Here is a 13,519-nt window from a genome sequence, read left to right as displayed (position 1 = left end):
AAGAAAGGACTCCTTTGAGAAGTTATGCTCTCTTGTTGTTGGTACCTATTTACATAAAGCAAAAAGTAATAACCTTTCATTACTCTTTAACATTCAGTTATTTAAATTGTGCACAGATACTCATTACATACTAATCTTACAATAAAACAAAACTAGTAAAACTCCCTTGTGTGTATATATGGTATTTACTAATCTGATCTACTGTAAGACTGAATTCTTATTATTCCTTGTAAATCTTTTCTTGGAAATATAATATTTAATGTGAAATGTTATTCGCCCAGAGCACTGACATGTTCTGTTACGTATCATATTTTCACATCATGTTAGTTTTGTTGGTGGTATCTCGTTCTGTCCTTTTTTTCCTTTTATCACCTTTTAAACATTGGATTTTTTTCAACACTGCTTTTAAAGTTAACTTGGTGTGAAATGTTTGCATACACAGTGTCAGTAATGTAAACATTACTTTATTACAGTATAAAGACTTACCAATATCAATACCAATAAACAATACCAATATCAAGTTGCAACTAGGCAATTAGTTGTGGTTATTCCACACATTATGCATTTAAAACAAAAACATTTACTGTTCCTGGAAAACCTTAACATTTTTTAACTTACCATTGTGTGAAGGTGAGGTCACTATACTTGATTTGGCATCGCCTCCTTTTTGGTGCAGCTGACTAAAAATAAAAAAATAAAATCAATCAATATTATTTTAATGATTAATCAATTAGTGAGTAGTGAGTTTACTGAGCTCTGAGTAAATACTACAGAGCACCATAGGAAAATTAACTGTCTGCCCATCACAAAAATGTGATATGATTTGAACTTTATTTGTATTACTGTTATTTTAACAAATGTATTAGTTGGCACTGATTTGTCATAGTAACCCTTTAAAAGTTTGATAATTTCAAATAAATATCTCATTGTGATCATTACATGATAATCTATATGAAAGCCCGAATATAACCAGTATTCCCTTCCTCTTACAGCCACTGTAGTGCATTTTCACCAGATAAATTCAGACGTACATAACTTACAAATCCCAACTTAATTACCAATAATACCTCTGATATTTATTATCTGTTAATTTCCACTATATCCTTGGATAATTCCAAGAATACAGTTCATTTTAAGGAAAATCATACCATACTCTATAGTTGTATAGCATCAGTGATGTTCAGCACTTCAGCATAAAGTAATAAGATGCTGCAAGATGCTTCCTTGTCTAACCTATATAAATATGTGATCTAAGTAAATAGTTTTGTGAACATGCAGTGTTAAAATAAAAGACCTTCCTACAGATGTTTATTATCCTTATTGACAGAACATGACAGGCAGACTAGCTGCACAGGGTGGGATGTTCACTACTATCTACCAAAGAGAAATATCTCAATTGTCTCTCCTACTGATTTTATTTTGTTCTCACTTGAGACACAAAAATATCCATACAATACAATAACAATAACAACAATACAACAATAACAACAATACAAAGTTGTGTCTTACCTTTGCAACTGTGCCTCTGGTGTTGATCTCTGGTCTTTAACAATGAAGCCATCAACGCCCGGTGAGTCAGGATTGGTGGAGCCACTGCTGAGTCTATCACTGCTCTCATAGCCAGACTCTGTCCTTTGAATAGTCCAGGTATCACTACGCAGCAGTGTCTTGGGGCCACCCTTAAGTCTGCTGCCCCTCTGTTGGTTGGGCCTGCTCTCTGACTCTACAGAGCTGTGGCTCTCAGTTTCATGCCGCTGCTCATCCTCATAAATCGTCATTAAACACTTCTGCTTTCGATCTTCTCTGGCTCGTACATATTCCCGCTCACGGCTTTGATCAGTGTGCACTCTTTCCTGGGGTGAAGGCTTACTGTGCCGTGGGCTGTCGTGTTGCTGCTGACGGCGCTGCTCCAGTTCGTTCAGTACAGTGTCCACATTTAACACCTCCCGAATGGGTCTCCAAGTGGACTTGGATTTATTGCGACTTCCATCACTTCCACCTTTTTCCCATTGCTCCTGGCAGCTCTCCTGATCATAGCGACTTGGGGAAGTGTTGTTCCTTCGGCTATGCCCACCACCCTGTGTACCGAAGGACTGTCCACGTGGCTCCTGAGATCCTCTGCTTGAATGGTTTGATGACTTCTCAGTGCGTGGATAGGTTTTTGATTTTTGGTCTGCAGAAGGCCTCAGTCCATTCTCAGGAGGAGATGAAGATCTTGCATGTGCCATCTCTAGAGAGAGTGGACATAGATCATTTGTAGAACGACAATTTCAAACCTGCTCTGATGTACAGTAATTATTTACACTGGCTTGCCCTTGTATGTCTGTGTTTTTGACTCTATTATCAGCGTTTTTATGATGCAGACACAATGCTCTACCTTTGTGTTGTGATGGGTCCGTTTTACGATGCCCTCGATCCTTTTTTGTCATTTCGCTTGGCCTTTGCAAATTCTCCATGAAAGGTTCCTGGAATTTATTAGGACTGCAAAGGGGATGTTTCACTAAAGAAAAAAAGTATTGAAATGGCAGATGAGTGGCTGCTCTGCAATGTTAAAAATTGCACTTGATGCTATGATTTAGTATTTTTGTTCTTAAGTAACCTTTTTGGGCTGCTTACGACAGTGACACAAATAGTACATCATTGTTATTTGACCCTAAATTAAGTTACCTGCATAAAGAATTGTGGGGTTATGAACAGCCAATTAGGGTGTGACATGACTGATGTTGATTATGTAAGTAAATTTTAATTTTAGGTATGTTGTTATTCCACATATGAGGTTTAATAGAGGTTTGTTAGTGATAGTCATGCATCATGTGCTGGGCTCAAACAAATTCACATTGTGTTGTACACTATTTAGGTTGAGGTAACTCTCTGTCCATGAAGGCTTCTCAGCCAGGTCATTTTTAACTTTGTTGCAAATGGGGCAAGAGACAACATAAAAAGAAATCTTACCAAACAACAGATGCCAGTGCATCATTAGCTATGTTAAAATACACTACTGTTGTCACATTTGCCCACCCTGTGGTATTTTTCTTTGCCTCTGTAGCAAGCAGGTCACTGTGAGAAACAGAGATACTGTGAACTGTGAACATCTGCCTCCAAATCAACACATCCACCCAACAGCTGCACTGTCTTTCACATTTACTTCTCAACTCCTTCTTCCTGCATGTTAGTTGGAGCACTGTCTGAAGCATTGTTTCCTTCCCTATATTTGTTTTTTATTCAATTAGTGCTGTAATTCACTAAGATTATCCATGTTTTTGTTAATATCTAGATCTAGATCAACATAATACAACATAAATAGCCTCTCTGAAACACGAGGTAAAACATGATGCATAATGCTGTGTGCATACCTGCTGGTTGTAACAGTGCTGAGTAACAGCAGTGAGTACTGTAAGCTGTAGTAATATGGATTTACTGATATGTCCGTGTTGCCTAATGCTGTTCACCTTTGTCAACTTAAGTTACCAAGACTTTAGTAATGCAAGTAGAGTGTAACACTGCAGGACAGTTGTCTTTTATAGTTGTAAGAAAGGATAAGACCACTACCATAATGCCATGTAAAGCATTTCAGTAAATCTCAATATGAACTAATTTAACAAAAGACAGTAATTAATACTTACAATACATATATAATTAAAGCAACTGAGCCACATCTCACTCTAAAACAAAACAAAAAATCTATTACTTACACATACTTTCATAAAAACAAGAATCCAGTCCCATGCCAGTCAAAGTGTCTGGGAATCACACTAAAGCAAAACAATCCATCTAAGCAGGCAGGGCGCAATTGCCAAGAACCAAGCAGATAAATTAATGGAGGCAAACATCATAAACGTCTAGGGGAGGAGTGAGAACTCAGAAGCAGGAGCGGGAGCAGGAGCAGGAGCGCGCTTGGCCACAGGAGCAGGGATTAGGGAGGGAGGCGTGGGTGGTAATCTGCGTGCAACAGAGGCATCATCCTCATGTCAAGTTCAAGCCAGCACACAGGGCAGGACAATCTTTCTGCCTGTGGTTTAACAGCCCTCTCACAATCCCAACGCAAACCATAACTGTAATTTGTGAAGTGAAATTGTTGTTGTCATAGGTGATGACATCGTTTGATGTTTAATTTTACTTAGTGATACTGAACAATAACAATTGTTCAGATGCTATAATATAGATTTATGGGAATGAAATTATTAGACAAATTGAAATTGATCTTCTGATCCCTACCACGAGCTCTTATTAATCGTTATAAGTAAATACACTACGCTGCAGTTTCACCTCAAGTTCCCTGACACATCGCAAAGGATAATCTTTTTTCTTTTTGTGATTGCTGTTTACTCAAAGTACATAGATAACCCATATACAGTCAGATACATGTATACCACAATAAAATAACATACAGCATCAGCATTTTTACGTGAATATAAGGTATATGTGCATCCTTGAGAAAGACGTTAGTAAACGTGTGTGCGCATGTGTACAATTGCATTGAAATATGTGATTTTATTGGATATATAACCCGAAGACTGACTAGTATATTAGCTGCCTAATGTTAGCTCTCACTTTTGACACCATAATTTGTGTTACGGTGACAACTTCCTTTTCTGATCTACTGAAAATCTACTGACATACTCCAAAATAATTACATTTTAGAATAGTTATGTGGCACACAAGTTTACTTGTGTGTTTAAAATACTATGATAATGAAGTGAAAATAAAAGTGTGTATTTTAATTACTTAGGTGATAATTTTGGGGTAATCTGGACCAAGCCATTATTATACTTCTTTTGATGGTGGTGGTTTCTGATTGGCTGCAGAGTGCATATGAAAAGTGTTTATACCATTGCGGCAGGGAATACTTCATTTTAATTGGTTTATACATGTATGTTCTTATCTATCTTCTTACCGTTCTAAATGAACACCCACAGCTGAACAGATACTTGCTCAATTGTCTCTAGATTGCAGGTTTACTACTTGTTAGAATAGTGAAGTAATATTTAGTCCAAGATGGACAAAGACCTGACACAAAGTTTTACTTAATAAGAGAGGCAAGTTATGTTGCTATGGTTATCTGTTGTTTGCCCTCGCACTGATTTAGAGCTATGTCCTTGTAACTAAGGCACTTTCTGACTAATTAGAAACAATTTATTACATAACTAATCAAAGTTCAAAGTTAGTAAAAGAGAACAGGGACATGTATCTGTAATGTTGTTTGATACAGTAGTCAAGAGTGTGTGAAGTCTCTATATCTATATAATGATGTCTATACTGTATTTATTTTTCAAAAATGTCAAAATACACACATTTCCATGTCAGAAGTACTAGCTAGGGTTAGGTGTGCTAACAACTGGTCTTACCTGTCACGTCACCATTCACTTGGGCTTTGTACCGAGGACACATAGTGGTTTGTCTCGGGGCATCTTCATTAGAAACTGGAGATCCCTCAGGATTAGTGTAAAATAAAAGAAGTGGTTGGAAATGTCCCCTGATACATTTAGAGGCAACATCTTTCCATTTGGATCCAATCTGGGTAAAAAGTAAAGTGTGACATAAGAGCATGTAACACACAGTAACAGACAGTAGACTTTTGAACAGGGATAAAGCAGATTAATAGCAGAGTTCCTAACCTCCTTTACAGTAGCATCATCAAAAAAAATCCATTTTGAAGATTTGGTGTGATAGGCAAACGCTGAGTAATGTTTACTCGCAAAACAGATCATCCCCACCAGATGTAGCTCACTCCGTTTAGCATTTTCATCAGTGACACGGTTGAAAAGCTGAAAGAGAGCAAATTGAGTTTATGTTTGATCTCTGCATATTGGGCTTTGGCAGATGCTAAATCCTATGAGAATAAAATCTATGTGTGTGTTTTTGATACTCTGTTGAAGTCTATTTTTCAAAGATTATAGCACACCTTCAGCAATACTAGTATATCGACACAAGTCATAAAATAGCTTACAACTGTGATCATTGAAATGTATATATATGTAATATATGAATACATGAATCAAAAAAAAATCTCTGTTGAGAAAAGTGATGCAGACAATACATTTTTTGTCATTTGGCGAAGTTTGTTTCAGCTCTTACCCCACACAGGTTCAAACGTGGGCCAAGTGATCGAATTACATCGTCTGTAAGATCAGACTGCTCAGCATCCCATACAAATCCAATAGTGACAATCTCCGGACAGTTCATGAGCACACGGCGGATCTTGATACTTTGACCACAGTCGCTCTGGAAAATATGTGTAAATAACATGGTTATGGAGTTGCTGGAAGACGTATTTTGTTTTTTACTTTTAGCATTGGTTACCTGCTCCCATGACTCCTGTGTTTGTGTTATGTTAGGCTAGACACCCACTGGACCAATCTCACTACTCAACACATTGAGATAAAAATCCTTTCTTTTAAGTATCAGTAATAAATAAGTGAGCAAATTTCTCCAAATGTCAGAGTAGTAGGTTGTGTCTTTATCTCTGCCTCTCTCTCTTTCTTACACACACACACACCTAGACAAAACAGAAATAAAACTCATAATAAAGACTATTTGAAAGATGGAAAAGAGCCAGACAGCAATCATTTAGTTTATACTGGAGCTCGCAGTTTCTGGTAAAATAATGGGTTAAGGGAACAGAACACTCAGCTTCACCAAACTGATGCACACTGAAGAGGAAGACAGCGGTAGCAAATACAGATGAGAGAAAAACAGTGGATATGCCCTTACTGCTATTTTTATCCTAACACTAGTCTAGCACCGTCTCCTTCTGGCCGCTTCAAGTGCAGTGTCACAGCACAAAGCACAGAGTGTACTCTGCATAGCTGAAAGAATAATTTTTGTGTCCATTTTACAGTAACAACTGTTCAGCTGAACGGCTAAATTATTCACTAATAGCTGCCTGTAACAGATGAGCATAAACTAATGGTTGAAATCAGACTGGTGTTTTGACCAAACAGCTGAAGGAGGAAAAGTATTGAGCCAACACTTTGTACACATGTCTAATTTGTTAAAAAAAAAATTACATTAACCTGAACAATCACAATCAATCACATACCGGGCAGCTCCGGAGGTCACCTGTGTTGTTTGCTGCCTGTAGCAATTCTCCAAACATGTCTGACCTGAGCCGCTCATTCTTCCCCAACATGCGATCAACCTGTTGGCTATGAATAAATACAGAAAAATAATAATGTATGACATGCGATAATAGAAAGGTATAAAAATGAAATGAGCAATTTATTGGGTATACCATTTCAATTTAATGCAATCAAGTACAACATAGCTTCCACAAATTCTACATTTAGGAAGATTATAATCAGTTTTTGTTTTCTGAGAGGTGTTAATTCAACTATATGTTTATTATTGAGATTGTAGTTCGTGGTGGTGTTGTACTGGACTGCATTATATTGAAATGTGTTTAATTCTCTTCCCCACTCATGTATGTAAATGGCGCGGGGCAGTTCCAGTTCAACACCACTACAACTTCAATAATAAACATATAGTTAAATTAATACTTTACAGACAGTGACAATCAAAACAGAATATTTTCTTTGTAAAGGTAGAATTTGGCTGAGCTGTTGCCTTAGATTTTACAGGTATACCTAATAAAGTGGCCACTGAGTGCACACATTAAATCCTGTACTGCCAAAATTCTACAATTATTTATAAGAATCCTAGTTAGTAATGAAGCAAATTTAATATGCTGATATCTATAACATTAAATTTAATTAGTGTGAAAGCACAGCTGTATAAAATATAGAATACATTAAACATTCATAAAGGTGTTCCTATTAACACTCCTCAGGAAATTAATCTAAGATGCTTAAAACGCCATCAGATACTTTTCTAGTAACCTTATTTAATACTTTGACATTTAAATCAGGATTAGCACTTTGGCCTGATTTTTGATTCCCATTTTTAAAGCCATGGCAGTAAATCAAGTACTCACCATAAAGCAGTGGTTGAAACATAATGTACGAATTCTGTGAATGGGTGTGGGTCTGAAGATGCACCACAACAGCGACACACAAACTGCAAAGGGAAAGCAGTGCATTACTTTACAGATTAAATTATTATTATTATTATAATAATTATTATACTTAAAAGTAACAGTAATTTCTACTGTAAAACATCTTATCATTGGCCCCACATTCTTCACATCAATGCACATCTTAGTACAGTACTGTATTATTTTTCAATATAATTTAGCAGATAAAATGAGGAATAAATAAAAAGTTAGTGACCTGCTCGTAAAGCATCATTGCAAACTTCTGATGGGTGATGCAGGATTTGGATGAACAAGCATCCGTTGCAGCATCTGAAACTATGTGTAAATGAATTCGCTCCAGGATGTTCTCCTAATATAAGAAATAAGAGAAGATATAGTGCCAACATGGATGCAAACACATATACTATAGAACTATTGCACAATTAGAAACACAAATATTTAAAGATTTTGTCAGTCTAAACTTTAAAAGTTCACCTGACATTGTTTTCCTACAAAATTTCATAGTTTGTCATACTTAACTGAGTTCGCCACGTTTTTTCCCCCATGAGTTCAATATACACAACATTAACAACTATTCAAATAAGGGAAACTTCGATGATCTAGGCACTCCACAGACAAAGATCCAACACACAAAACTAAGCAAAAAAATAAAAAACTTGATCAACTAAATTCAAAATACAATCCTATCAGGGCTTAAATATGCTAAGAGGCAATAGGCCAGAATGCATAATTTACATACAGTAGATTAAACCGGCGATAACACAGCCTCTGCTTCTTTTTACCTTCAGTGTCACAGAGGAGGAAGCACCATAACATTATTTAATACACAGTTACTGCGGAAAGGTCTTCCACTTAATATTACTTTGATTCAAAGCCAAAGGCACAGCGTCAACGTACAAAGCACTCAGCGGCGTCATCCATCAGGCCAAGTTGGAAGCGTTGCTCATCCTTAAAAGTTTCAGCTAGGGCATTACGCAGGCTGTCGGAGGGGAGCACACGCTCTCTGCTCTGCTGGAACTGGCTGAATATACTCTAAAAAGGGAAGATAATAATTAGTAGACTTTCCCGACACTAACACTATTTGCAAATGTTCACCAAATTCTATTTCATGACCATTTTTACTTTCATAGACAATTACTATAGCCTCAAAATGTATCAAATATTAGTATAATAGAGAAATTACTGATGAAATTAGAAATATTACTACAAATAATGCCAGGTTTAGCTCAAAGTGCAGAATCATACAAACCTTTAAAGCACAGAAAATGCAGGCATCACCGAGACAGAAGTGACCTGAGAGCTGCCTCAAACTTCTCCTGAATATGTCCAGCTGCCAAAGCACCTGTGGAGGTTTAACAACAGCACCAGCATCAGAATACTGACATGAACTGAAACCAAATTAAATATCTTATACACAATAGTTTTCATATTATCATTGACTTAAATGCCTGTGTGTGATATAAAAGGGTTGCTAGTACTGCCAAAACCACTAAAAATTAACAATTAACACTTAACTCTTCAGCTTTTTAGTCATTTTCAGCTCATTATTTTGGTTTGCTGTGAGTCCCAGCATCTCTCACTAACCCACACATAAAAAACATGCTCACACACACACGTCATTGAGAAATTGCCAGTAAAAAATATGGGAAAAACAAACAAACAAGCTAACCAGCTAGAGACATTTTACAGACATTTTTTTAGACATTTTATTCAGGAGTTATAATTCTTCATAAAAACACATGTGAATGTTGGCAGGTGGCAAAAATAAGTCTACCCATATAGCTGTTTCTACTGACGAAGTAATGTTAAGACAATGTTTTTTAATGTTTATTTGTGGTAGTTTTAAAGCGTGCAGACATGTTAGAAGGAGAAGTTGTTTGACAGTTGAAACTTATTGAGAAATAATTTAAATGTTTTTTTCAGTAATTTAGAGCTGGCAAAAAATGGTTCTCACCTGGACTGCGCTGTTCAGGAAGCAGCTATTTTGCCCGGGCTCATTGAGGAGGCCTTTGGTGAGCGCGAGAGACAGCATGCTCCCAGGCTGGTAGGATTTCTTCAGGCCTCCTCCAGGTTTTTTAAACATCTTCACCCATGCCATGGAGTTAGAGCCTGCAACTGATAAAAAAAATTCCTGACATGCATCTTCTGTGTGGCATTTCACTAAAAGGGGGCTCGTCTGTGTCTTCTTTTAAAGCTATTCACACCCACTGTGTGACCTTAAAGACACTATATTATATTATATACCGATCAAACTCAAACAAAAATTCTGTAGTGATTTACACACATAATGTAGTTTAGATTACAGACTCAAAACATACAAACATGTTAAATACAGTACATTTCAGTGCATTTTCATTTTAAGTCTATGATTCAAAATGTGATTATTATTGCATGATACAATACAGGCATAATAAGCAACCCTGGATGAAAACTGAGTTAATCTTGGACATCGTTTTCATAACATCACTAATCCAAATGACTGATTTGGTTGGATGCCAGTTGAATCATGTCCTCTACCTTCTCCAGAGTTGGGGGGAGACTTGCTGCGGCTGGACATGCTGAGAGGTGGGAGCTGGTGCGTTGGTCTGGCCATGGGCTCCATCCATTTCATCCCCACGCACCTCCGGAGCGGTTGGTTGAAAGCATTGTCAGGATCAGCCACAGGGCAGCCTCAGCCATGTGCTACTGGACATTGACTGGCAACCGAACAATATCTGAGGACAGATGGGAGGGAAGAGGTAAACTACAAGTCGACAGAGCAGTTAGCCAGGCAGAATAGCAGCCAATTAGTGCTTCAAGAAAGTAGAGAAGTAGCCATTTCCTGCATCCAAACAAACAAATAGCCATATAAACACGAGTCCAGGGCACAGTTTTCCCTCATTAAACGAAGCACTTTTGCAAAGAACTGCTGAATACAGCAGATAAACACTTAAGTAAAATTAAACTTCCCTGGAGTTCATTCTCAGGCCATAAATTGTAAATATCGTTGTATCTTTTGACTTTGAGATGTGTGGCACGTCTATGATCCTTCCGCCTTCACAACCCATCACCCCCAATCTGTATGACAACCACAGCGGCTGATGCAAGAACATGGCAACATCTTAACTGTTTTTAATACTTTAAAACACTTTTCACCTACCTGTAGAGAAAAGACTGAAAACATAATAATAAAACGCATGACTTCCAGACCTTTGAATCCACCCACTCCATCAAGTTGACTGAGTGTGACGGGTTGACAATTATGTCTGATATCAGACAATGTTCAGATACCTTTAAATCTATTTTTATTTGTACTTGACTGCCATTGCTTCATCACTGATGCACTGTTTGCAGACAAAACAATTAAATATACAAAGACTGACTGAATAATGATGGGACAAAATTACAATAAATTCTGAAAAACATTATAATTATTTTTATACTTTTATCATGGCAATTTTCTAACAAAACCTAAAATGGTGCTGTGTTGCTTACATTAAAATGTGTAAGGGTACTGGCTTTGCTCTGGAACACATAATTTTCCCTATTGATATGATCATGAGCCATCATAATCAATAGCATAAACAGCCGCTTGCCTTATTTGAAGCTTAACAAATTGGCATGTGCTACAAGGTCCCACATTAGACAACAACTAAATTCCTTTTGATTCAATCTGATGCTGCTCTGGTTTGTTTACATTTGTAATGTGTGTACATAGGAGGAGAAAATCAATCATTTCAATTATGAGTCGATGAGAAAAAGACACAAAAGTATGATTTGTCAACGAGATGTTTAACTTTTACAGGCATATGTTTTATTTTGTTAGTCTTATTTGTAAACGTAGCCTACCTTTAATGTATATCTTCACAAAATGACGGATTGCAGGCCTTTCATTTCACCCCAAAGTCATAATAGCCCACAAAATGACCTGTTTCATAAATATTCTAACGTCTTCATAATGCAAATTTCATATTCAAAGTCTACATTTGATGTCAGTGCCCACATGTGTGTTTTTGCACCAATCTCTCTGACACCATGTGATACCCCTATAGGCCTATACGGTCTGACATAAGCGCCCATCTTTGCAGCAGGGTTCATAAAGAGGACATAAATCCTATGGTGAACGGGATTTTATGACCATCCCGTGTTTTCCTGCGTTAAATCCTTAAAAAAAAAGCTTCGACGAGCGCGCTCCCACGGCGGAGACATGCTGCCAGTGTCGCACCAGCCTCACGGTGAAGTGAACTGTATGTGGGAACGGCGCCCGGTCAGCTACAGTAGCAGAAATATGCCGCAACTTGCATTCAGGCATTGAGAAAACAAGTGCTCTGCCGACTCACCTTAAAGGGAAGCGGATACTTGCTTCGCTCGCCTCCAATGAAGGCGCAGGGCGGTCCAGCTGTCAACGCGCAAAATCCCAACACTTCTCTCTCCGAAAGCCTGCGAAACAAAACTGCCTAGAAATGACTGCAGATATGTCCAGACGCATGTAACGCACTATCTGTCATAGTGCAGCATTTTCCCCCCCAAATCCCTCCGACACGCACACAGGCGGCAGCCCGAGCCTCTGTGTGATGCCACGCACACCCGGTCGGGACAGTGGGTATTTCGGTGAAAATTCGTCCCTTTTTCTGCACAAACGGGGGGGCCAGTTGATGGCCTGTGCCAGAATGTCCGACGCGGATTAGTGATGTTTTGAGACTTGAGAGGTCAAACTCCGCCCCTAGTGTAGCCTCAAGTGCACTGCTGCTGTATTGCAATCTTCAATCCCTGCATGGCAAACTGTGTGCTGGCGGAAGGTCAGACTTCCAACTTGTCATGATGATGATGAGAGAAGACATCACATGACTGCACTGGTTTCATAATCATGCAGCACTGTGGGGACTAAACCCTGCCTGTTTTTTTGCTTTGTTTTGTTTTTTGTTTTTTGTTTTGTCATAAATGCTCTACTTAAATGTCAAACAATAGAACGAATAGGAAATACCAAATGTGTAAATATTCCACAATTGCCATAACAAAAGCCACACTGGATAAAGAAGTTGTCATGCTTTCATATCATTGGTGCAAATAACGCATCATATTGAGCATGAATTTTATCAACTAGCAAATACAAATATTATGAAGCTACTGTTTTCCATCTCTGTGACAGTAAACTCGACATGGATTCACCAAAATTGGGGCAGATGGAGGGTCTGGAAGGGGGAAAAATCTGCAGAGCCGAGCAGGTTTTAAGTGTAGACAGGATGACTAAAGGAGACTGATGGTGCATAAAAGCCAGAGTCAGAAAAAATATACTCCTGTAATTGGTGTATCTCTCTTCCAGTTTGTTTAGTGGAGCTGTTCAAAATAGAACAATGCTTTTGGTTTGATGTTTGATCAAAAACTTTCCAGATTCTTATTTTAAATCCAGGATGAAATGAGTGATCTGATGATGCAGTGAACCTTACACAATGTATACCATTCTCATCTCCCATGCCAGTTTTTCATCAGCTGTTGCTTTCCTCACTTCCTTTAAATACAGTGTGTACAGTTGATCCTAGTAGATTATTT

General features: G+C 37.9%; 1 protein-coding gene across 3 annotated transcripts in view; it reads right to left on the bottom strand.

Moving 5' to 3' along the window:
• The window catches only part of usp53b (ubiquitin specific peptidase 53b), an 18,730-nt gene extending 5,994 nt beyond the window's left edge, over positions 1 to 12,736 (bottom strand). Inside the window, exons 1-14 of one of the 3 annotated variants that reach the window (XM_035659863.1) lie at positions 12,310 to 12,736; positions 10,508 to 10,704; positions 9,945 to 10,105; positions 9,240 to 9,332; positions 8,888 to 9,022; positions 8,226 to 8,339; positions 7,931 to 8,013; positions 7,040 to 7,145; positions 6,076 to 6,222; positions 5,616 to 5,765; positions 5,346 to 5,514; positions 2,378 to 2,500; positions 1,510 to 2,230; positions 619 to 680 (exon numbers count right to left, since the gene is read on the bottom strand). In XM_035659863.1, the coding sequence (XP_035515756.1) occupies positions 619 to 680; positions 1,510 to 2,230; positions 2,378 to 2,500; positions 5,346 to 5,514; positions 5,616 to 5,765; positions 6,076 to 6,222; positions 7,040 to 7,145; positions 7,931 to 8,013; positions 8,226 to 8,339; positions 8,888 to 9,022; positions 9,240 to 9,332; positions 9,945 to 10,105; positions 10,508 to 10,601 (2,158 nt within the window). In that variant the 5' untranslated portion in view covers positions 10,602 to 10,704; positions 12,310 to 12,736. Of the gene's footprint in view, positions 1 to 618; positions 681 to 1,509; positions 2,231 to 2,377; positions 2,501 to 5,345; positions 5,515 to 5,615; positions 5,766 to 6,075; positions 6,223 to 7,039; positions 7,146 to 7,930; positions 8,014 to 8,225; positions 8,340 to 8,887; positions 9,023 to 9,239; positions 9,333 to 9,944; positions 10,106 to 10,507; positions 10,705 to 11,818; positions 12,210 to 12,309 lie in introns of those variants that run through there. The other 2 variants (XM_035659865.1, XM_035659864.1) reach the window with 2 other exon arrangements.
• Between the last annotated feature and the right edge of the window lie 783 nt (positions 12,737 to 13,519).

The sequence above is a fragment of the Morone saxatilis genome, unplaced genomic scaffold (assembly GCF_004916995.1).
Source record: "Morone saxatilis isolate NCDOM2014 unplaced genomic scaffold, NCSU_SB_2.0 Contig17, whole genome shotgun sequence".
NCBI lineage: Eukaryota > Metazoa > Chordata > Actinopteri > Moronidae > Morone > Morone saxatilis.
The sequence above is the reverse complement of the archived record's forward strand: the minus strand, read 5'-3'. Positions and strand labels throughout refer to the sequence as shown.